Source organism: Dromaius novaehollandiae, chromosome 1, assembly GCF_036370855.1.
Source record: "Dromaius novaehollandiae isolate bDroNov1 chromosome 1, bDroNov1.hap1, whole genome shotgun sequence".
NCBI classification, from domain to species: domain Eukaryota; kingdom Metazoa; phylum Chordata; class Aves; order Casuariiformes; family Dromaiidae; genus Dromaius; species Dromaius novaehollandiae.
The window spans coordinates 163,736,004-163,761,684 of NC_088098.1; the positions used below are offsets into that span (position 1 = coordinate 163,736,004).

Below are 25,681 nucleotides of genomic sequence, written 5' to 3' on the forward strand. Positions count from 1 at the left end.
GAAATTGTCTTAGGGAGAGGCCCTGGAACATTTCAGCGTTTCAGGGTACTGTAGTTATACACACACCCACAATTACTGAATGGGGAAACAGTCTTCTGCACACCGCAGCAGTCAGGGAAAGAAAAAAGCCTATCAGCTTCTAGTGTGTTTCCATTGCAGTGTAGGATTGTCGCAGCTGTATGTTTTCTGTTGGGAGATGCCCAACGATTTCATCCGTGTCAGCTCCCCTGGAGACTTCTCTAACCTCCCTCCTCTTCCACATTGCTGGCCTTTTCCCTTTTTGTTCTCCCTGTATTGCTTTACAAGTGTGCCTGTTCCACTCTCTTCTAGCATATTTATTAATATACTACAGTATCTTTTCTTTTAACTTCTCCATATCTACAATGGGAGAAGGTAGACTGAGAATTAAGACAAACTGTATTTTTAGGAAACGCTGTAAAATGTGTAGCGCAAACAATCGTCCTGCATGTTAACCATTTGTATGTATTCTGTTTTCAGACTAGTCAAGGTTATACTTAAGAGATGAAAGTGTTTAATATCTAATTAAGAGTTTCTGAGGAGTTTCTATATTTGTATTAATTTTATTGATTTGTATTTGTTAATTTTTGTGCCAAAACTGAATAAATAAATAACTGAAGAAAACCATTAACCAGGAAAAAACCCAAGGAAGAGAAATTTCATCCCTAAAATCATAGCCAAAAGAACATACTTGGCATGTCAATCTGTTTCACTTTAAGGACATTTTTCTTGATAGCTCCAAATCCTCCTCTTAATTCTATTACTGCATGACTCCTGGACTTCTTCCTCTTCCCTCTCCCCTCTCTCTCATACTCACAGTCTCATCAAGTAATTTATTTGTGGTAATTACAAACATCAAAGCTGGATTCTTTCAGTGAGCTAGTTTCTTCTCCAAGCTCCTCATATTTTTAATCACTTCTCATAGCCCCCTCCCCGGAGCGCTCTGACTGTGTGTGTTGCCCAGCCCTGTGTGCCAGCCTCACCCAGGTGAAGCTGAACTCAGAAGTGAACATGACGGATGAGATGGTGCTGTATAAAAGCAGGCTCCTATCTCTCTGTGTATAATACAATATCATTCTTCATGCAGATCCAAATTCCGACAGAGTTTTTTTGGCATTTGCATCATACTGCAAACACTTGACACCCGTTCATCTTTATATCAGCTTGGCAGCCTTATCTGATAGCTCTCTGGTATGTCTGAGCTTAACCATGCATCAGAAAATGTCTTGTTAAGCCACGGTTCCCCCTGGATAAGTGAGAACAGAACTAGATTTATTAACGTTTGCCTTTATTTCAGAAATCGTTCTGTACTACCCATACATTCAAGTGAATGGATGTGCACTTTGGAGATACAAATATGATATTACACTCAATAGTGTATTAAAACAATAGCATGCTGATAAAGTTAGTAAATCCCCAGGATCTAGTATATCAATATCATTTCAGTGGTAAAAGCTGGTTTTCAAGTATCTTCTCTAAGAGGTAAAAGAACAGGCCAGAACATTTACTCTCCGTTCAATTAAAAACATCTGTTGTTTTCAAAGTTAGCTAATTCTGTTTTCAGTTTTTTGAAATACTTTCCACATTCCATTCTCCTTGAATTTTATTTGCATGATGATGAGTCAAAAATATCATAATAGACTTGCGATCTTTCATACAGTCATGAAACGAATATCAGAAATCTGGCAGAGAAAATTGTCTTCATAGTATTTCTAGACTGAAGAGGTTCAGGAGTGTTGGAATAGGCAGTTACATTTTGGACACTTAACTGAATTAAATCTCTAGCAATTCACATTTTCATTCTGTTCCAGCATGATTTCAAGCAAGGCATCATTAATTAATAGAACCTTGTGCAAGGTGCATGAGAAAAGAATAATAATTAATAGGAGTTATTAAATCTCAATTTTTCCATGATTCACAGAATCTTTCCACTGTTGCAGTTAATGTCTCTTCAGGCAACCAGTAGAATTTTAAACTGATGCTTCCACTAAGCTGTTCTCCAATAAGCAATTGTTTTTTCCTCCTTGTAGAGCATGAATCATGCACAGAAAGGTTTGCCTTGCTTTAAGAAAACAATGAATACTGCAAAATTATTAGAGCCTGGAATTTTCAGAACATGAAAAACATGAAAACTGCAAAAATACTTTTCTTTTTCTTTTTTTTCTTTTTTGAAAACTCAGGTTTGTGCTTAGAATGGGGAGTACAGGGATCAGGTCTAATCAAGTGAGTGCGTTTGCAATCCAGCTCAAATGATTCTTTCACTATTACTGTCTCTCTAAATTCGCTGACAGACCCCCAGAGGGTAGTTCATTTTATCTATCTTAGGCGCACAGTGTGGGTCCCCATAGTTGGGTAATACAGGGCCATTTGAGAAGGCTGGTCGTGCCAGCTACTGTCTCCAGCCCCTGCCCCAGGAAGGCATAGGTTTCCCACTGCTCTGCAGCAGATCTGCAGACCCCGATACATACAGGTATCAGGAACGCAATAGAAGCCTTGATTCAATGACCCCCCCAAAGGTGTCTAATGCCTTTTGAGATACCTTAGAAAATCCTGGATGAATGCATGGGACTACAGGGTGTAAACATACAATGTACAACACGTTCAGCAGGCAACTGAATTGAGCCATACAGTATCAAAAATGGCACTAGATGCCTATATTTAGACAACTATATCCCATCCCATGGCGAGGTTCAGTTCACCTAAATCTAGGTGTGTACCAGGTAAGGGTGGGATTCAGCTCACCCAAATTTAGGAAACTGATTCTGCTCCCTTGCCATAGGCATCTTAGCTGCATGTAAGATTCTCGAAACCATCCTGCCTAATGTCCAGCTGCCAACCCAGAAGGGTGCAGGTCTTCTGTAGGTCCTGTGTTACATCTAATGGCTCTGTGCAAATGCGACACATCTCAGATGGCACCAGACCAATATGTAGGCAACTGAACAAAGCCCTTAAACTTAGAACTGAATCAACAGGAGAATTTTAAGGTGGCTGTATCTATAGTTTAAACACTTAGATCTTAGAGTCCATTGCAGTAATTAGAAAGGGTCAAATAAATTAAAATGAAGAAACAAACCCTTCTTTGGGCCAAATTCCCCATTTCTTAAGGAATAAGATTCATTTACATTCTAAGACTCCCTATATCACAGACACCCTTACATAAAAAGATGGTGTTTATTATGATTCAACAGATGGAATAACATGCCACCATTACATGAGCTCTCAATCTGACTCAGAATTAACAAGCAAGTGAAAATTACAATTGTGAGTGTCATTTTAAAAACTATTTTACATATAGTCCCAGAGAGCTCTCATCTTATGTAAGAGAATAATTGAATAAATAAGTATTGCCTGAAATTTCATCCTCAGATGTCATGACTTTTGACACTTCCACAAGGTTCTTCAGCTCTCTGACAGATTTTAGAGGAACATCCTTTACACATAAATATAACTGGAAAAAAATGCTGTAGAATGAAGTCCTCATGAATTATTTTAGATTCATCTTACCTTGTGACAGCAGCTGGCAATCATGGGGTTAACATTGCTGGCCTGTAGAGGGTACATTTCATTTTACAGCTAAGAAACCACAAGACACAAAGCATGTACTTACTGCAGATATTTATTGTAGTCCATCAGAGAATACCAAATCCCTGTTTTCAAACCACCAATGCACATTGCCTTCATGGTGTGAGTGAAGGGTGATAAGGCTAAACGAGAAGAACTGATGAACAAGGATAGATTGGTTTAACACACCTTGGATAAAAATGAATTGGACAGTTTTAAGTCAGAGCAGTTATAGTTTTATTCTTTATATGGTAAAGCAATCTAACAAAACCAATACCATAAAAATAACTAGAATGAATAAGGCATGTCAAAGTCTTCACTGAGGTGTCAAGTATATATACATACAGTACTGAATATATTAGCAACAGTGTAAAAGATTGCCCCACACTTTATTACTATTATAATTATGAACTAATAAAGTAAGTGTCATCAGTGTTGTTTGATAAGTAGACACTGAGGCTACAAGCACAAAATTTAAATGGTTAGTATCAAACTTTTTGGATATGCTTCTTCTCATACTGGAGTCAATGGCAAACTCTCACTAGCTTCAATGGAAGGAGGGCCAGAGAGGCTGGGGAAGGCATTTCTGATCCTCCATTGCATAGTCCTCACACAGCTGAAATTATGTTGTCCACATTACTGTCACATTTTTAAACTTTGGATTGAAAGGAGAAGTCATATTATGGAGTCCGTATCCGCAAACCATGGGGATAGTTACCTCACCAGAAATGACTGCTACTGATCACATACCCTCAATACTTAACTCAATATTAATGGGCTACATGCAGACCATCTACTAGGGCATTGTGTGTGTCTGTAAAAGTTTCTAAGCTGGAGATAGTTACGGATCATTCACACCACTTATACTGTGTGGCTAGACCAAGGCTTCTCTGTACTGTCAACAGAGAGAAGTTGGCGCAACGTGTAATTTATGCTCCTACAGCAGGTGGACGGAATATGTTTCCTTATTTCTGTTTGATGAGTGTATAGGCAGTCAAGTTCTCATGGCATTAGGCAGTAGCTAGTTGGATTTGCTCATTGCTCTCTTGACATTGTATGCCACAGTAGTAGCTGCAACTGGATGCCTATAGTAGATGGTCTGCATATGACTTTGTGTGACTTTCCTGACAAGCAATCAGATCTTTTTGGGTGAGATATTGCTATGGAGACTTAGTTAATCATGAATTCCATTTTTTAATGCTTTACCAGTCCAGTTATGGCAAGATTAATACATAGTCTAATATACCTTCTTGTTTAATGGAGGAAAGTCTCTCTATTTCTCACAGTAAAGACAACTGGAAACAAGGTGTTTTCTAATATTTTCAACAAAGTGTCTTTGTGGAAATAAACTGGCAGTCACAGAGTTTTCTTTGATTTTGAGAAGAATATCCTTAATGTCTAATAGTCAGAATTAAACTTGTATGTAATGATCAGGATTTTATGTAATGCTGTCTTAAAGAAAGCAAAGCTTTGGCTAGTAATCAGTGACAATCAATTAGACTTTACAACAAGCCATTGCAAATTTAAAATATGCACATGAATAAACAGTAGAATAACACTGAGAGAAATAACTTGCCTTACACTGTTGTCAATGAAAATACGTATTCATTAATATATGTATACTATGAAGCAGGGAAACTAACAAGGTACGATCTGTCTGAAAAGCATTATGTGGATAACATTTGCAGGCAAAAGGCAAGGCAAATAAAATCAATCTTTAAAAATGCTAGTTATTGTCTCAGTCTGTTACTGAATATTACAATCCTACTCTAACTCTCAAATGTGTTGTAAGCACTAAAAAGATTTTTTTTCAACAGGCAGCAAAAGAAAGTATTGATTTAGAAAATAAAATGTATGGCCTTTATCAAATGCCTTTGTCTAGTAACACAATATTGTACCAGGCAAAAATACCTTGGCAGAGCAGCAAGATCTTCTAATGCCTATATTTCAAGAAGATGCAGTTACAAAATATGAGTTTAATAGGAGGTCATTCATTATCTGGTAGTAATTTCAAGGTACATGAAAGAAGCAGGTGCAGCACTACAAATATATATATATATATATGTATGTAAATGACTGTTAATACAACCCTTCCAACAAAATATCCCTGCAGTCAAACTTTTCTTACTAATGGACAGGAACACAGCAGTTTATGGTCTGGCTGTTCTATGGTTTCCAAATATCAGCTTTAATATCATTGACATGACAAATCATGGAAGAAGCAAGCTTAAGTAACACAGAATTCTGTCTAAGGCTTGAGGGAAGAAATGATATTTACATTACTGAACACTGCTCTGTGAAAACCACATTAACTGTTGTGCCCTGGACTTAGTAAAGACTCATGGGTAAATGGAAAAGCAATGGGCCAAACAGAACCATCTGAAATTGTCTTGAAAATGTCAAAAACTTCCCTTCTTTCTCTCCACAGGGGATTCTGAATGCATTTCTACTAATCAAAACTCCGTGAAGCAAAGTGTTGGGGAAGAATGTGATGAAAAAGATCCAGTAGCTGCAGAGGTAATCCATTGTGTGTTGTTGTGTCATGTAGTTCTTGGATGATGGACAGTGGCAGTATGATTATAAATCTGTAATTCAGTTAAGGGGGGGCCAGATGATGCCATTAGAAATGAGATACTCTCCTGTGTATTATGAATCTCATCTTAAAAAAATGAAAACAGGATGAGAATTCTGATCAGTATTTTACCCTCTTCACTTCTGAAGGATATATTTTCATGAATATAGAAAAGTCATCATTTAGCAATTATGGTAGTCTGAAAGTGGGAAGGAGACAGGGATCCTGAAAGGCTTGGTGAGCTTTTAAAGGTTTTTCTCATGTTCAGATCAAGAGCAAGAAATAACCAAATTCATAGCAGCAGAGCCCCAAAATATTAAGAATGAGATACCATCTAAATTGCTGTTTTTATCTGTATGGTTCTCTTTTTTTTATTGTTTCTTTACTAGCATTAGCAGGTGTTGTGAAATCATATCTGTGGACTCACCCTTTTCCACAGCTATTTCAGAAAATTGCAAAAACATTTATAGAGACCCAAGTTATAATCATCTCTAAAGCAGAAGTCCCAGCCTGGGATTGTGCTGTTCAAGTCTGTGTCAAGCACTGTAGTAAGTGGAGTCCTTCCGATACAATAATCCTTTTGTAGTGTATGCACTTGAAATTTACTGGTTTGTGGCTGTATGTATGTTAGACATCTGTGTGTGGCTGTATGTGTAAATAAATGTGTGTATAGGGAGAGATGTGCATGCTCACATATACTACACACGTGTGCCGTTCTCAGAAATACAAAAAGGAAAATAGCGCAAGAGCAGGAGACTTAGAAAGTCAGAAGCAGAATGCTTTACAGCTTGGACTTCTGGTCTCTGCTGCATGTTAAGTCCCAACCCCAAAACAGCAGGGTAGGGGAAAGAAAAAGTATTTCCTCATTATGGAGTCCCAAGAGTTGGCAGGAGGTACAGAGGAAGTTGCACTTAGTTATTTTCAGGTTTTTGAAGGTATTTTATGTCATAACAATCAGCTATTTTGAATGAGGTGTATTAGAGGTTTGTCAGTACTATCTAGTGAATATCAGCCTTCTTCCTCTACTGACCTCTTAGAAAATGTGCATTTTCCTTTTGTTGAAGCAGTAAGGGCTGAGTTTGACAAATGACTAAGTGCATTAATGGTTAAACCTGAAGGGTATCTTTATCGCAGTTCTCACTCGTGAGGCACTATATTAATCTCCTTTCTGTCCTTCAGTGCTGGTACCTTACTCTTTGCTAACTCTCTGAGCTGGCCTGAGCCCTGTGCACAGCTTTCACCAGCCTGTGAAAGGCATGTGGGGTTTCAGGAGAGATCATTTTGAGCCCCAACCCCTTGTGCATACAGGGTTGAAGGCAGCTGTGTTGCATGTTCGTAGCTAGGAAAGTTGACAGATTCAGATGTCTTATAAAGACTGCAGATGTAATAGCAATACACGGAATTCATAACAACCAGCGCAGACTGAGCTGTACATCTAGTTACATCAGGATTGGTTCGGCCAGGAAATGAAAGAGTCGTTATACCATGACTTCCCCACACTCCCCCTCAACTCCTCACTCCAGTGATGACATCAAGACGAAACACCATTGTGCAGACAAGGAGCAGGACAGGAAACAGTCTGGGCTAAGCCTGGATCCCCCAATCTCATCGCTGGCATCTAACTACAGGCACTTAAGTGAGATGCCTAAATTACAGGCTTTGTCATTCCAGGCTGCCTGCGTGGGGAAGAAAAAATAGGTCCCTTCTCAAGAACAGTCCAGATTTGGCAGTGCCTATTTCTTTTGAGTATCTGCAGAGACTGAGAAAGACCTCCCTGCTGAGCGAGGTGCTCACTGACGTGCCTAGTGCTAGGTGGGATGACTCTAGGCCCTAAGACACAGATGGTTTTCGTGAAGACAAATGGGGTGAAAGGATAAGGAGTCAGCAGGAGAGGATTTCAAGCCTGAGAGAACTTAGGGATGGCCTGTCAGGTAGGTCTCAGTGCTTTCGGCACCACCACCTCTTCTCACTTTCAACCTCTAAGCGTAAGCTGGACTGAAAGTGCATTTACAGCTAATAAAGCAGAGCTTCCATGGTCCATCTATTGTAGTTAGGAATCCTAAGGCTGTGTAAGATTGTAGTGGAAAGGAAAGTTTAGTGTTGCATCCGAAGTAATTATCATAAAAGGCTATATACAGAAACAAATTCAATTGCATTAGCCCTACAGAAAGTGATTTAAGGCATTTTACACAAAAAATATTGGGCTCTGTGAAACCTATTTCAGGAACGTATCAAAACATTTTTATATATTTTTCTATTTCTCTCCATGGTACATTGCTTTTCTGGAGTTATAAAGTCATAAAGAATCTTTTCCTTAAAAGTTCAGACTCCGCCTTGCTACACTGCTATGCATATATACACTGCTATACACTGCTAAATAGAGTATATAGAGATGGGAGAACTTTTTTTTTAATTTTTATTTTGATGGGAACTCTCCCAAAACTGAAGCTGTATCGTTTAGTTTCAGGTACGATCTATAAACAAGACCTGTTGTTGTCTTTGTCTCAGATTAGGCTGAAATGTTAAAACTGGTTCTCTAGAACAGCAGGTTTAATAAGACTTTTTCAACCCAACCCTATTTCTGTTAATTCTATTCTAACCTTGACTTGCAACCAAACATCTTCACTATCAATTCACATTTAACTATGTTAAATACTAATACAGAAATACAGCATCAAAACTGGAGCTAACAATTTGCATGCTTTCAAGCAATGTTCATATGTCTAGAGTCGTAAAAGTTTAACAAGCAAATATAAATGTCAATTGATACCCAAATCAAGACATCTGACCTCCTTAAGCAACACACTTTCTTTGAATCTGCTAAATGCAACAAAGCTGCTAGTGGATATTGAGTGATATTGCTTACCAACAAAACAAAGTAATCTGGGAGAAGTCTGTATATAAATGTCCACAACTTTATGCAGTTTGATATCCCTACACATCAGAATGCAAAGTCTTTGTTTGCATATTTGTGTTCAGATTAGACAAAAGCTGGAAGGAAGCTTCAGAGTGCTTTGAAGGTGAAAGTGATCCCTTCCCTCCCAGTACGTGCACATATGCACACATTATTTAGAAAATATTCTTGCAGCCTCAAACTCAACAAATAGCATAAAGCTAAGATCTGAACTTCTCAAACTTCTCTTCTTTGGACAGATTTTTAAGAGTGTTCATCACTCGGTAGCTGATATGAACAGACTAAGATCAGCTGACTACTTGAAATTTGCTTTATCTAAAGACTGAAACAGTTCATCTATAATTACACTGCATGCATATAATGTAATATACGCATAGCTAATGTGAAAGTAAATCAAATGAAGACCAGAATGTCAAAATAAAATGAAAAAAAATACAGCCCCAAGTGTCAAAACTACCAAATACAGAACTGATATGAAATATTTACTGATGTTGCTACCTGATGAGTTAATCTTATTATAGAAAATTCTCGAAATCCCTCACAAATTTTCAAAATCCCTCTTTGGCTTTGCTGACTCCTCAGCACAAGAGAAAATAACAAAACTCAAACTGTATGCTTTAGTCACAAGGAAGAAAGAAAATTTTGCCACCACAGAATGAGTGAGTCAAAATGTAGTCTCTAAGCTCTAATAATGCATTAGATTGAAGAATAGTCATCATGATTTACAACAGATGGTCAAGAACACACACAGAAGTACATATTTAGAATAGAGAATAAAGGCTAAAGGTAGGGCCTGATAAAGCCTGACAAAACAAGAATAAGTGGACCAAATCTCTTTGTTGTTATATCCTCTGAAAAAAGAAGTATGAACCGGGCTTCCACAGACATAGAGCTCTTGGGAAGGGAGACAGAAAGTCCAGTCAGCTTGAAGTGCCTGAGAAGACAGTTAAGCCTAGCGAAGAACGTGGTCACAGGGACTCGGGTGACCCAAAGACAGACAGGATGTGTGGCACATGGGAGGTGCAGAGGCAGATAGGAAGTTTTAGTCAGAAATGTTTACCGTCAGAAAACACCAATGGTCAAAAAGGATCTTTTGGCTGGAATGCACTAGCTTTGATGAAACATTCATTTTGAAAGATTTTTCAGACACAGGATGGTACTTTGAGGTGAAGAGTGAGAGGAGGAGAGGGAAGAAATACCACTGTTCACCTAGAATGTTCTGCTTGGGGTGTTTAGTGGAACATGGGAGGTTCAATTCTCTGCTAAACCTTGGTTCAACAATGGGAAGTCGTGTTATCCCCGAGCCCATGTGAAAGACCTCTTTAGGCTTAACAAGAAAACTGACTAGATGCGCAGTGGAGAAGAGTCCTTCTTTAAGAGATATGATGGTCTTTTGTGTTTAAATAATTCATATTTTTAAGAATAAGGACTACTGATGCACAGAGTTCTGTTTCATATAGTAAGTTCTTCCTCACATATTGAAAGATACAGAATCAAACAAAGTACCTGGAAAAGAAGAAGAGAGAGAGACCTATCAGACTGCAGAAATATCATTGACTTGTGAAGCAGTATTTGGGTCTTTGCTATATGTGTGAGTATAACTAGATTACACAAAAAAAATCACAGAGAATAGATAAGAAGGAAGACCTGGAAAGCAGTGAGGAGCATTAGCTATCCATCACATATTCTGCAATCCCATTCATTGTAAATCCTTTATCATCATAAATCTGCTAGGTTTCACTAGGAAATCATTGCTTCTCTTACTCATTGCTCAGCTGTCTCTCTAACCATCTTTGAAGAACAAACACTACTGTCTGCCGACAGGATTCACACTCCCAGAAGGATCTTGGTTTCAGAGGATCTGAGTGGGAGCTCAGCAAAGCCCAAAAGAGATATAAAGGAAGCTCCAGGAGTTACAGCAGCATAACCGACTAAATGACTAGCCTCTAATTTTAAAGAAGGACGATTTCTTTCCATCTTCCCTGCCACTTGGAACTAAAAGCTGTACACTTCACTATTTTTTCAAGAATGGAAATTGTACTGATTATTAATTTAGAGGATATAAATTTGTCTTCTGTGGAAATTCTGCTTTCAAAGGTCTCCAGAGATACTAACAGATCATAGTATATCTAAGAGAATAGCTGCTATTATATACTTCTTTTTTATTAGTGGTGAATAGATACTCCCTTTCCCTCATCCTTCCCAAGTAAGAGGAAACTTCCTTTGGTAACATGGCTGGTTTTAGTATAGTCAACAAGCTACATCACTGGATGATGCCTATTGCTTAAAGCATAAAGGCTTACGGATTTCCTGCTGCCAGAATAGAGGAGGATACACAAGAAGAAAAATCATATTCAGTGTATCGTGAGACAAAAGCCCTTCATGCACATATTAGACTGTAAGTATCAAGGCAACATAATTAGAAGAAAGCTGAAACAAGAACTGATTGAAACACTGATCCATTTTCTTGAAATGGTTTGATTTCAATGGAGTCAGCTTTAAGCCATGGATAAACCTATGTGACTTCCTTCAACTTCTGGGCAGCCCAGAGTCCACAGCTCTGGGGGAGCCAGTCAGGAAGACTGCAACTGCTTTCTAGTAAAGTTTGGAAACTTGCAGGTGAGGATGCTAATGTCATCTTTCTTATGGAGAATGTTGCTGCTTTCCTTTCACTCAGAGTCAGAAAGAAATCAAATACGAACAACTTCCAGAGGAAAGAGCTTATCTTTCTCTGCATGAATATAATCAAAATCCTTGTTCCGTTGAAGTTAATGACAAAACTCCCCTTTACGTCAATGGGGATGGGATTCACACAGGTGCAAAGCACAAGACTGTTATACAGTCATATGCAATGCACAATCAAAATTGGAAGCTATGTAGTTTAGTAGAAAAAGTAGCAAGTACAATAAGTGAACAATTCATGTTACACTGGTAAATTATCCTCTAATGACTGTTTCGTTATACTGGTCAGAACATTTGAATATGACAGATTGTTAAAAATGTTCTGACCAAATTACTTCAAGATCAACTCTCCTTCCTATTGCTAAAAGTTTATTTTAAAATTGATTTCAAAGTTCTTGATTAGGTCTCCTGCTGTTTAATAATGAGAAAATGGTTAATAGCATTTTGTTTATCTTTTATTTACCCTATTACCATGGTACTACAATCTTTATCATTGTCTTTTTTTTTCAAAAAGGGGACATAATTACACAGGTTAATATGATCATCATAGTCTGTGAATATCTGGAACAGAAAAATTGTTCCATTCAGTGCATTGCCTGGTCTAATTTTCTTGGAAGTATGCATTGCTGTGTCTATAGCATTTTGACAACATATTCTCAACCCTACAGCTAAGTCTTAGCATTTTCCTGTTCAATTTACCTTTGAAATTGGGACTTTTGCAATTCTATGTGATATTCTGTCTATTGTTGTTGATGCTATTTGTTCTCATTCGGCAGGTTTGAAAATTTGTGGGTGAACATAATAAATACCAGCTTTGTAGTTCTTGAAATGTGGATTTCTTCTTAATATGTGAAGTCTACCCAGGCATTTGTTTCTATAATGAAATCTGTAGTAACTTGATTTTCCCAGTAGACTCATTCTACAGTTTTCTGTATTCAGTTTTAATGGATTATCTTTGGAAGTAAATTAAAAAAAAAAAACCAACCACTTGCAACAATGCTGTAATTTATTTTTCATGTTAAAACAATAAAAAGCTCTCAGTGAATAGGTATAGTTACATTTGATAATGATTTCGGGTCAGTTATTAAACTGAAGACAACTGCTGCTTGTTGAGACTCTGCATGTGTATGCCACTTCCCAAGAACAGCTCTAACTCATAGCCATATTGCATGGAAGCAGATGAAACTGGTTCACACAGCTGTAGGAATGTACAGCTGGAATGATCCCTCCTAAAAATCACACAGAACTACGATGACTTTTATCACTGAGACTCAGATTTCAGGAGCCTTATGTGGGCAGAGCTTTGTGATGGTAGCCACGTGTGCCTCTTGAGGGACTGGGATGTATCAGCTTTTACTAGAACCCCATGCAAGTTCCTCTGCTCTTCCCCTTTAGCAGACACACTCTACCTTCTCTTTCAGCTTCTCTCTGTTTGTCTTCTCTGAAATCACTAAGATGCTTAAGATGTAACCAGAGTTCAGGTGGTCTGTATTGTGGTTACCACAGGTTGTACTGATTCATCAGTAGAAAAAAACTGCAAAATTTTGAACACTAAAAACTTGGGGATAAGGCAAAATAAACTTAGTTAAAGGTAAAATGACATACCTCATAGGAGCCTACAGCACTGATTGCATTATTCACTGTATCTAATCTTTTTAAGAGCCTTCACTTTAGAAGAGCATAAAACGCCAAGAACTTTTGTGTTGCACAACATAAAGGGGTTATGCAATCCATGGACTTTGCCTTAGAGTTTACGCTCTCTTCCCTGAACAAGTAATTGTCTTCTTTATCATCTCTTATTTTATCAGCCATTAACGGAAGAGAAATATTTGAACTGTGGCACACATATAAGTTACCTTAGAAGAAGAGTTATTAGATCTAAAGCAGATGCAAATAGAAGCGGTGAAAATAATGTAGCTTCTCGCATTTATGAACACAAATGTTCTTTCTTTTCTTTCTTTCATTCCCAATTTCGTTTGTGCTGCAGATTTAATAGCTATCTTAATCTTTGAAAAATGCAATGTATGAAGAGAATATTCAACCTTTAAGGACTATTAAAGAAATGTATGCATACTACCTCATGCAAAAAGGATCTCCGTCTCCTGACGAAACATCACTGTGCATAATAGGAAAATAAGGAGACAAATAATATAGTAGGAAAATAAGGAGAGAAATAATATGGAAGACATGAATTTCTGACAGCACTCCCATGAGACAATCCCATTTCAGCAGAGGTTAGTTTGGTTTGTTGTTTCACTGAAAATTTTTAAGTTCCAGTTCAGGCAGAGCAGGGCCCCTCCTGCAAGTTCCTTGCTGGGACATCCCCCTGAGTGAGAAGAGCCTTCAGAAGCCCTCTGTTTCTTAGGCAACCTCTTACTCTTTGCCCATGGACATCTACAAATAGCTGAGAGCACACTGGGCATCCGTTTCAGTTGCAGCAGCTGAAAACAGTAATCAGATCACCTTAACCTAGGCCAAGGCTAATTCAAAGGCCATGTGAGTCATGAGCTGTTCCCTTCTGCTTAACCAGCAGTGCGGAGCAGGCACAACGGAGGACCTGCCTTGGAGGGTTTGGATTTCATTACCTGTCAGAAAGCTTGCAGCACCAGAACAAGCAGGTGGAAATAGTATCAATTACCACTGAATAAATGCCTAATGGGAAAAACCACCATGACACAACCTGTCCTGCAACAAGGTTGCTGGAGTGGAATAGTGTAAATAGGCCGTGTATATGGATAGCAAGAGATGGACCAGGAGACAGTTTAAAGGGCTCTCCTCACAGCAAATAGCATATGCAGCTCTGAAAAAAAAAATAAAAGAAAAGATCCTCTGCCTGGTACCTGCCCTGGTACCTGTACCAGGGCCAGCCAAGAGCGCTTGTGAGAATTGGCCTAAATGCTACTGTTTAGCTGCCTGGAGACGTGAAATGCTCAGTCACGAAACCTGCTCTCAAGTGAACCATCACAGCAGCAGGCTAAGGCCTATGTATGAAATGCATGACCTGAACCTCTAGCCTGTGACTCCTGTACACAAAGCTGGGCCAAGAAGAATAGATCATTCTACTTTGAAGTAAGCCAACAAATGGGGAAAAAAAAGAATGGAATACAGGTGGCTCAAAACCTATGCTGTTTATTATTAGACATAATATATTGACATTTTGTAAATACTTTTTGGTAAAAGTGCTTAAGTATACTTTATCCTAACGTGCTCTGTGTTTTCTACTTCAATTTAATGCCTAAATCGATAGCTAATTATAATTTGAAAGGAAAAAGAGATTGCAGTGGATATGATCTACCTGCTCTGTTGTTAAATTGTAATGTGATCGGTTGGCTTTACAGTGTTTTCATGTGTTGTCTGTACCAATTCCAGAGGCCCCATTAGAATCAGGAAACAAACTTTTAGCAAATCATTTCAACACCACATGGAATTGTCACAGAAGCCCTTTGTCTGAGGCAGATGGAAGAGGGATGGTTTTGTCGTCTACATAATTGCTGACACTCATTTGTGCAGGATTTAAAATAGCATCTGTCCTCAGGTCTTACAAGCAAACGCAAATCAGGGAAACTCAGGACCATACTCATTTAGGCAATGATTATTAAAGCAATGTACCCTTGGACAATCTGAGAGTACAATTGCCCTCACAAATAAACTCCGTGTCCTTCTCTAGGCCTATCACGCAAACTCACATGCCCACACAAATGCACAGATATGAGACAGGTGTTCTCTCCCACTCTACAAACCTGTTAAGAAATGGACACTTGGATATGTAAAAAATCCTCTTCATTGATTTTTGTGCTCACCAGTCATTAAAGGGTTACTTTTCAGAGCAGCACAAAAAAAGAAGAGCTGGTTGACCAAACATTTTTTTCCTTACAAAGAAGTGTCAACCCTGAGCTTGTAATTAAGAAGTTAAAATCTGTGATTTATATATATTTATATATATAAAAATAGATGATCATACTAAGACTAAAAAAGTGAAAGAAATCTCCATGTCAGTACTACATATTTGTTGATTTTGAACCTTGTAGAAGAAATCCTTGTGATACTGAAATTAAGTGATATGAAAGATGTAGTTAAATGTGAAACACAGTATTGATCCAGTTGCTGTTGTTAGTCCATTAGAGAATTGCCATCTTGGTAGGGTAATAAGCATAGTAGCAGAAAATTCTAATCGATGTCAGAATAGTGACAAAAGGAAAGAGATTATATCACAAGAGATTATTTTCTGTCCGAACCCTTGAGGGGAGATTTGTCAAGAGAGTTGTTTAGCATCACCACCATTGTTGATGGGAAGCTAAGTGGAAATCTGTGCCAATTATATAACATGGATAAATACTAAAAGAAGCTAGGTGAGATCGTGCTACTACTCATTTTTTTTTTACTGGGGATAAAGATTTAAATTCTAAACAACTGTAACATGATATTCTGAAGCTAGTGAAGTTACTATAATACTAAAAGATAAACTTATTTTTCAGCTTCTTTACCTTCATGCCAATTTGATGTGGTTGGCAGATGGAGTGCAAGACATTCACCGTTGAGACATACTCTTTGTGTTGGAAAAAATCCAGACTTCCTTACAATAGCAACGATCATTCTGATGACCTAAAGCATTGTACAGAAGTTCCTAAAGGAAACTTGGCTGCCAGTGAAGAATGGTTGCATTTTTTTGTTCTTTTTTTGTCTTTTTATTTTCGTTTATTTTCTGTTGAAATGCAGCAGCCTTGAGTCAGGCCTGATTCAGAAAGAAAACTCTTTTTCTGGTTTCTTTCTCCCTCTTTGTTTTGTTAAGAAAAACATACACTGTAAGATCCTTTTACTTCTGCAGCATAAAAGGAAATGAAGCTCAGAAAGTCTCCTGTAATAAAGATTTGAGAAAGAATTATCTCAAGAGTGGATATTGTCTTCAGAGATATCTGAAAAAAACAGGAAGCAGTTCAGTCTGGCACCTGATACTCTTTGGGAAAACAAAAAGGGAAGCAGGTTGCAGTACTGCTCTCTTCTCATAGAAAACTGTAAGTATTTGTGGCATGGTCCATTGTCTAAGAGTATAAGAAAAGAAGAAAGTTGGCTGTTTTTGTAGCTAAAACACAGTTTCTCCAACCAGATCCAGGATTATCTCCACTGTCTCTGCAGTACGAGGATGATGAAGATGACGAGCAACGTAGGCAGTGATCGGCTAGGCTGGGTGGCCGAGGCCTCCACCTCCCTCCTGTCCGAATCGACAGACGGAGCTTCAGTCGTGATGAAATCAAACTCGGTGGGACAGATGTCATCTGTACAGCCACTTCCGCTTCCTGAGCCGCTGGTTTCATCACCTGGCACAAGGAAGGGAGAAAAACAGCATGAGGGCCCCACATTAAAGTGTTGCTCTCTCCTCTCTGTTCCTGTCCTTAGGAAGGAACCAACACCAGGTGTCCCAGAGGGGACAACACCTTAGGAACTGGAAAATGTTTATGGTGCCAACATTTATTTTATTCAATAAAGCATCCAAATGAGAGCCACTGTGATTTAGTCTTTCTGAAAAAAGGGTGGACTCCTGCACTGTGTAAATCACTGTGTGTCTTGATGCATTTGGTTTACTGATAAGCAAGAGATACAAAAGAAACCAATATAACTGGAATGTCATGGGACAGAAAAAGACTCTTTTTATGTTGTCAACAGCATAGAGCACAAAGATCAAGGAAAGCCTTTCTAATAGAACTGGTAGATATATTTATAAATTTATTTCAAACATAAACTTGTTTAATGACAGCTAACAGTTTCTTACTTGTATCCTGGAAGTTGACATCATTTCCATTATATGCGTTCTTCAGTTTGTTAGTCATGACACGTAAGGCCATGATTTGTTGTCGAATGAAGGTATCTGGCCTTGTGATGTCCACATCTACTTCTGGATTGTTGATCTGGTTAGTCAAGCCATCATTCATAATCTCAGGCAAGTATCTAGATAGCAGAATGAATGATTAGTTGAAAATACAGTACATTTCAGAAATAAAGGCTGTAGAGTAAATGCTGTGCTAAGCAATTTGACAGTGATAACGATTACACAGTTCTTAAACAGCTCCAGTGAAGACATTTTAAAAATACGTTTTTAATTTTACAGACTGTAATGGCTCTTTTTAGTAGCCTGGCTGCAGGGAAACTAGAAACAATTGAAACTATCCAACCTCCTAACTCTCCACATCCTACCCAGCAAGTGCATGGACTCTGTAACCCAAGGATGAGATTCACGAGCTAACAGTAAGTCTCTGCATGTTCAGATCCTGTGCTGATATAACTGGTGTACACTAAATTATTAAGCTAATGTTTTTCTTCTGTTTTTACCTGTTTGTGCTTAAAAATTATGCACTCCTTTGTTATGTATTTGTTTTGAGATAGTTCAGAAGACCTTATTGCTCTCCCCTTGTTTAAAGGAGGCATCTAATTTGTTTTCTTCTCCAGTTCTTCTTTGCATCCCTTTTTTGACCACTGTGAACAACATCTCCAACCTGCCTGACATCCAGGCCCATAAACAGGGTTGTGAGTTTACAAAACTCCAGCAATATCTTTTATTTGCCCCTTATTCCTTATTCGTCCTCATTCGTAAATACAAGCGGGCTAAGCTTGCATCTCATATATGCAGTGTGCATAACGTATTTAAGATATGACATTTCCTATCCATCCACACATCTGAAATTCTTATTCAGGCTCTTAGCTTATCATTTCTTGATTACTGCAGCGCTCTCTTCGCTGACCTTGACAAATGCAGTCTTATGCTGCTCACAGTCATCCAGCGTGCTTTTGCAGATATAACTCTAGTACAAAAATCATCCCATGCCTCTGATCAACCTATGGTGACAGTCTTCATCTTCCGTTAAATACGCACGCTTTGCCCCCCTGATGCTGCCTGTACTCAGGGAACTCTCCTTACGAGCATCTGCAAAGCTACTTTTTTTCCTGCTTTGAATCTCTGTTAAAAATTATCTGTGCTTTCTACAGCTGCTAGGCTGATGAAGTGCTGATATTATTTCTCTGTGCTGGCATGGTAATCCTGAGAAAATATTGTATCACTGTTTCCTTGTACTCTCTTGTCTGTCTTTATTCATCTGATTTCTTTGTCTCATTTAGATTGCAAGGGATTTGGGGCAGATCTATCCCTTTTTCATGTTCATTATCAGGATGTGATCTATTTGGTAATTAATTTACAAAACAGGCTATCCTACTGATGTTTGTGGGACTTCTCATGTGGGTAAATGCTCAGCAAGTAATGATAGCACAGTCTAGCCTACTAAAGGCAAACTTTCATGAAGTCTGGTGCCAAATGTAGTTTGGAAGTATTATACTTCACTCTCACTGGTGCCAACCCAAACCTCTGTAAATATTCAAATTTGGCTCTGGTGCCAGTGTTTTGTTCCTATTGCTCTGGAAGTAAATATATTCCTTAAAAATAAATGTGAAAGTAAGAGAGGAGAAGGCATTTTCTCTGCTGAAGCCATGGTTAAGGGAAAATAAGTTTTGTATTGCTCCTGGAGGTTCACAAAATGATGACTGCTTTGCTGAGCCAGGGAAGGGTTTAGTCACATCATAATAAGTACTTGCTTTGCAAGATGAGAGTCATTTGTCATCAGTGGCCTTTGAAAGCTTACAAGAGAATAATCCCGGGGGAGTGGGAACACACAAGAATGAAACAAGGCTGCCAAAAATACCTGGCCTCAAATTGCATTTCTTGATGTTTTACTAGTAGCATGAGAAGCAATAGCAATGCTGTAGGGATCCCATCCAGACTCCTGTGGTACAGTCTTAACTACGGTGAGGATACAGAGCTACCTCCCATAGTACAGAGAACTGCAGACCACAGTATTATGAATCACCACAGACAGAAATTGGAAATAATTCTGCAGAGCTGCCTGGAGGCAGCAGGATGGAGACCTTGGCATACAGTGAAGCTTGGGGCTACAAAGGAACGGCACCTCCATCTGTCACAAGTCTCTACAAATGAAACGGCTGCTGTAGATAAATTGCTCAGCCTGGAAGTAAATCAGTGATTTCAAGGTGCAGTTGATTAAAAAAAGTAAGAATGTAAGAATTGCCCTACCGACTCAGAGAGGATGTCCATCTTGCCCAATATCTTGTCCATGACAATGGCCAAAGCTATTAGTAGCTAAAAGTGATTTGAAATCTCTGAGCATTTGTGTGGATTGCTTTCCTTCTTTCTTTGTGGAGTGTTAGCTGCTCTTTATTGCAAACCATCCATGAGAAGCTATGGCTACCTCTGAACTGCAGTTCACAGGCTTTCTTCGACTGATTTATGTTTGATTTCATCTTGTCTTATCGTCAATAATAAAAGGAGAATGTACTGACTTAGTAAGTTTTTTATATGGAGAGAATATGAGTTATTTTGAACACTTAATGGAGTTAGAAAGTGTTCTGGTGTGTGCTTTTTATGGAGGCTCAAATTCTGCACTGTGATCAGTGTCCACATGGAGACTATTTAGCTATAAATGGGACAGTCCATTGAGTTGTAGAGACCCGGTCAGTTGGTCATTCACCCCTTCAGGTGATACCCAAAGCAATCTTTTGCATGGAAGGTCTTACGACTTTAGCTTGTTTTGATATAATTGCTTTAAAATTAAAAAGTATAATAAATTATACATGAGAGATTTTGCAACTTATTGGCAAATCAAAGGTGGATTTATACAAAGTGTTGAGAATACAGAATCAACAGCTTCATTACAATAAATCTGTAAGAGAACATTTTCTTCCAAATAGAGGAAATACAAGGTAAGGTGAAATGGTTGGTTTCAGCACAAACAGGATTTGACTGTTCCATGTATAATTATCAAATTAGGTATCTAAAGCTGGCGTTTACTGCTTAAATCTGTTTTTAGGTTAGAGGGGTGTTAACATAATTCTAAAGGGAGCATCACACTGATCAGTTCATCGCACTTTAAGCACATTCATCAAATTTTAGGCTTTTTAATATCAGATTAGCGTGACTCGGAGAACTTTTTACGTTAAGGACATGTACCACCATGAATAATTTAGGCACCTAATTTAGGTACCGATGCACCTTTATTTCAGGTGTTTAGCTTGGTGAGGGAAGGATGGGAGTCTACCAATACTGCTAGCCCCTAGGTGTACTCTCCAGGTGACAGAGAGAACAGTTCACCTTTCAGGAGAATGGTCCAGTGAGCCTCATCTAGGTGTGTAAGCTGACCACACAGGATCAAAATAACCCATTACCTTATGAGCACCTAAATGCTGGTGAATGCTTAAGTTCCCAGGCAAATGAGCACCTCAGCATTTACAGCATCTGATCGAAGAATTGAGAGAGCTAGGGTGGGATTCAGCTTTAGGTTTCTGTTGATGCCAAAACTTGTGTGTCTAAACACAGGTGCCTGCAGACTCCCGCTCTTGTGAGTGAAGGTCTGGTCAATACTAGTCCGGGGCAAATCTTGTCAGTGGAGGATAGATAGCTGTTGGGCTTACACCTGCCTTTGGCCAGATGATTAGTTTATTAGTTCCATTTGCTGGGATTTAGTTGCACAAACATAAGCATCTGGTGCTGTTTGAGATGCTTTGAGTTATTCATCTTAGACTCTAGTTACCAGCCCAGAAAGGTGTGGATTCCTTACAGGTCCTGCTTCATTTCTGCAAGCTTAGTGCAAAGGTCTTGGATGTCTAGGGCATCTGAAATGATATTAGATGCAATTATTCTTTAGGCAACTGAATTGAGTCTCGTGTTCCACTTTAGCCACAGCGGGATATGCTGCTTGGTGTCCTGCACCACTGTGGTAGGGTCTGAATATCTGTAAGTCTGGTGAAATATCTGCCAGCTCTGTGAAGGTGTCTTGAATATTAAGAGCATTTCATACACTAGTAGGTTTATGTGACTGCCTCATTGACTATACTGACTGGATACTGGATACTCCATTCAGGCATCTTAACACTGGTGATTTTTGAGATGCTCTAGCAGGTCTTGCTCAGCCTCTGGTCCAGAAGGGAGGCAGTGTCCTCTATCATGCCTGTTGCAGATATCCCTGGGAGTCTCAAATGACACCAGTGCTTGGGCAACACAACTGACTCATTGTCTACTAGCTCACCTCCAGGCACCTATATTTAAATGCCTGCATTTATGTGGCTGAATTCGAAGCTGAATTGTGCCCTCATTACCAAACTGGTTCACCTCCTTCCTCAGGAGGAGGGGAAAAAAAAAGCAGAAAAGCCTATATTGAATACAAATATCTCTGAATTCCTTTCCTTTCTTTAAAGGACTGGTATAGAGAGGGGAGCACACAGCCCAAGGTGTTTCTTGAGTGACAGCCTCTGCGGGGCAGCCGAGCACATGTTCTGACAAAAGCATTTTGATGTGCTTGGGGGGGGTAGGGTTAAGGCACACAGAACGGGAAGCCACGTCTTGGGACCACTTTCTGATGGCAGATTTGTTGCTGGCTGGGCAAAGTGGTTGAACACAGCTGCTTTTGCTGCAGTTCTGTTAGCGGAGGCCCCCCTGTGAATTTTAAGCTTTGCTGCTGCTTCTGCTCTCGTTAGCAATCTCTTTGTATGCCTGGCCATTACAAGAACTGTATGCCCATTATAACCGAAAAAAGAGAAGTGCTGTCCTGAATCAGTGTCTGCTCTTTGCATCCCCGCAGCGAGGGAGAGAATAAAAAAAGCTATCCTTACCCTCTGAGCATAGAGAAGCTGGATGTTACTGTTTGTTTTCTGCTGTTTGCTCCTTGCTCAGCTATGTCAGGAGTTTAGTGTAATCTACATTGTTTTCTAAAATATTAATGTTTTCCGTTCCTCTTAGCCTTTCCACGGTTCTTGCTTGTCTCAGCAGACACAACAAAAATGTCTTTTGGCACATCATGGCCAAGCCCTGCAAAGCTTATTTAAAACTACTTTTTTTTTTTTTTTTTTTTCTTAATATCCAGCTAATGTTCCAGGATATCTGCTTCCTTTTCAAGTCTAAAAATGACTGATTAATCTTTCAGGTTATTTATATAAAAGCTATAGCTGTTAAAAATAAAAAAAGGAGTAATCTTCTTTTTTTTAAATGACATCTGACATTAAGGGCAGCGTTCTCCATATTTTGCCAGTGCAGCAGCTGCATACAGTACGACCGGAGCATCCCACCTACGCAGTAATGGAGTTTTTCCAGGTGTCCAGAACCACAGGCAGTACAGTACAATACATAGCACGCTCTTACTCAGGCTGGGCTGGTAGTAAGCAGTTGTATCTGGCCTCGAAAGATAAGTGCATTGGGAAATTGGCTTGCTTGGCTAACGAGATCACCTCTTCTGATTTGGTTTGCTCAGGAGCTAATCCCCATAGGATGTTTTCTGTATTTTTTTTTATAATTTTTGCTCCATGTTGGAGCAAAGCTTGAGGAGACAGAAGGAGAGGGAGGGAAGAGCTCATCTGCCAATTCATTGGAAAGAAGAAGCTGCAAAAATAGACTATAGCCATCAATTATGGGCAAACCGTTCTCACGCTTGCTGAGAGGTAGGGTTATTCAAGCTTTCATGAGTGGTGCTACATGTTTGCCTCCATCTACCCCCAGCTAAAGCAAATTCAACTCATTCTCATTGCAAGCCTTGCTGGTCAGTCCCTTTCCCCAGGCAGGCAGCGCTCTAGGGATCCTTTCTTCCCCTCAGAATATCACTGATAATTAAGGGCCCTTGACTGGGGAAGTAGGTGTTCACCTATCTGTGGCAGGAAAGGAAGAAAATTTCAGGCTAGCTGAGACTGTCCTGTGTTTGTTTTGGTGAAACATCCTGTAGTTTTGTACCAGATGTTGAAAATTATATTGTTCCTTTTTCCTTTTGTTTCTTACTTTTCTGTGTTTTCTTTTTATGATTCTAATTAGTGTCTGTTTCACACATAATTCTATTTATTCTTTATTATACCCAGAGGAGTGGTAAGTTCCTCACTGAACAGAACACAGCCCTGATCTCTTCCATAGATTACAGTCTTTCAGAGCTAAGCCATATTAATATATTTATACCCATGGTGGTTAAGACAAGAGCACCACCTCTCAGATGGGTTTGTTGAAACCAGTTGGCTGAGTCGACTGAAATAATTCAATCTTCTTCTTCCAGGCATCAAAATGGTTGTAGATTTGGTCACAGTTCTCACTTCTGTAACAGTCAGTTTGTTAATTCAAGGGCTAATACCTGGGATTTTGCATAACTCATTTGACAGCCTGAATTCCTTAATTCCTTGGAAAATCCCTTAATTTCTGGAAAATATCTACTAATGAAGAGGTAATCAGCTGTAGCTAAGAATTTATCTGCATATAGGAAAAGAGCTAAATTTTTAAAGATTGGTATTAATGATAGCTTAGATTCTAAATATCTTTAAAAAATCTGTCCCTGTGTGTCTTGCAGAAGACATTTGTTCTTTAAACATAAAATTATGTTCACATACTTTTATGAATACAGATATGACGGGGAAGTCCTGCTGGGTATTTTTCTGAAAGGCATTTTGTCTGAACTAGCTATTATTAATTTTTTTGATATAGATTTTTCAAAAAAGAGAATCAACCATCTAATAACTGTTTTTCAATTTCCACACCACTTAGTTTCTAGCTGAGGTGACCTGATTAAAAACCTTTTTCGTACAATATCAGCGACGTGCCAAGTGTGTCCTTCTAGAATGCCAAGTGGATCACTCTGTTACTCCATGATTATCTGCTAATTGGCGACATTCATTTAGCCCCCGCTGGTCTCTGTAAACTAATCATGGTAGCAGAGTGATACCTAGAGATTGCAACAACCACAAGTGACCTTGGCGTAATGCCTCTTTCAGAAGAAAGGCTAACTTTAATTTCTGTGATCTCAGCTTTGTAACTCTTTTCCCCTGTAAAAGCAGTATTAAAAGACGATGTGTGAAATGAAACACAAAGCGTAGCGTGCATCTTGCAGTTTAAAAGTTCCAATTCTTGCCACCCCTATGGAGTCTGACCAAAAAAACAGCAACAATTTCCTTTCTCCAAAGTAGGCAGCACATTGTCTTCTTATCTGCAGTATTAGAGTCCAGGAAAAAGATGAGGTGGCTAAGCTTCTTTTTTCTATCACAAGCTTTTGTCATATTTTCTAGGATGCAAAATGCAGCTCCTCCTATACCACAGAATAAACTGGGTGCTTATGATGGGTGATGCAGTGAACACAAATAGGTGTATGCATAGTAGCTGGATTCTGCCATCCTTGTTCTTGCTAACTAGTATTATTTGATACCAGATGCTAATCTGTATGGGCAAGAGAACATTTATGCTTTTTCTCTATGTTGTAGCAAAGAAAAACATCCCTGTTCACCAGTCAAGAGGTGATTTTGCATATACAGTTAATTACATTCTCAGTGATTCTTGGAGTAAAAATTTTAGCTTTGTTATACATACAGCCCATAGCATGGCTATGGTTTCTCTCTGATATATTACTATTCTTGCTACCTGAAGCATTTAATGAATTATATCATTGAGAATATGATTCTACATTTCCTTTGTGAATGTAGATGAAATAGAAACTGGACAGAGTAACACTGGCTAAACATGAACTATTTTCACATGATACTGTGAAGTTGTGGTCCCACATCCAGTGAAATGTCTTAAATGTGTTAAATTAATCAAGGACAATATCACTAGAGGATAGATTTTCTCAACGGTTCCAGAAAATTAATTTCAGAAGGCATGATCAAAATAATCAGGCTTCCCATAGGATAAATACCACAAAAGGAAGATGAAAACCTACATGCTTAAAATGCATCTACATAACTTCCAGCAAACAGTACCTGTACCAAACCCTTAAGTACAGAAGCAAACGACAGCTGAATAGGATTGTTCAGCCATGGTACAAATACTAGCATTGGTCACAGAAACCAAGGGGGATTTCAGCAGGTCTGTTTGACTATTCTTTTGTAAAAAGAGCAGCATATATCCCTTATTAGTGTGTGCA

The 25,681-nt window shown here is 38.8% G+C and overlaps 1 protein-coding gene across 1 annotated transcript in view; it reads right to left on the reverse strand.

Moving 5' to 3' along the window:
• Positions 1–3,792: 3,792 nt before the first annotated feature.
• The window catches only part of GPC6 (glypican 6), a 757,595-nt gene continuing 735,706 nt past the window's right edge, over positions 3,793–25,681 (reverse strand). Inside the window, exons 8-9 of the mRNA XM_026119440.2 lie at positions 17,515–17,690; positions 3,793–17,062 (exon numbers count right to left, since the gene is read on the reverse strand). Coding sequence (XP_025975225.2) covers positions 16,860–17,062; positions 17,515–17,690 — 379 coding nt within the window. The 3' untranslated portion in view covers positions 3,793–16,859. The remainder of the gene's footprint in view (positions 17,063–17,514; positions 17,691–25,681) is intronic.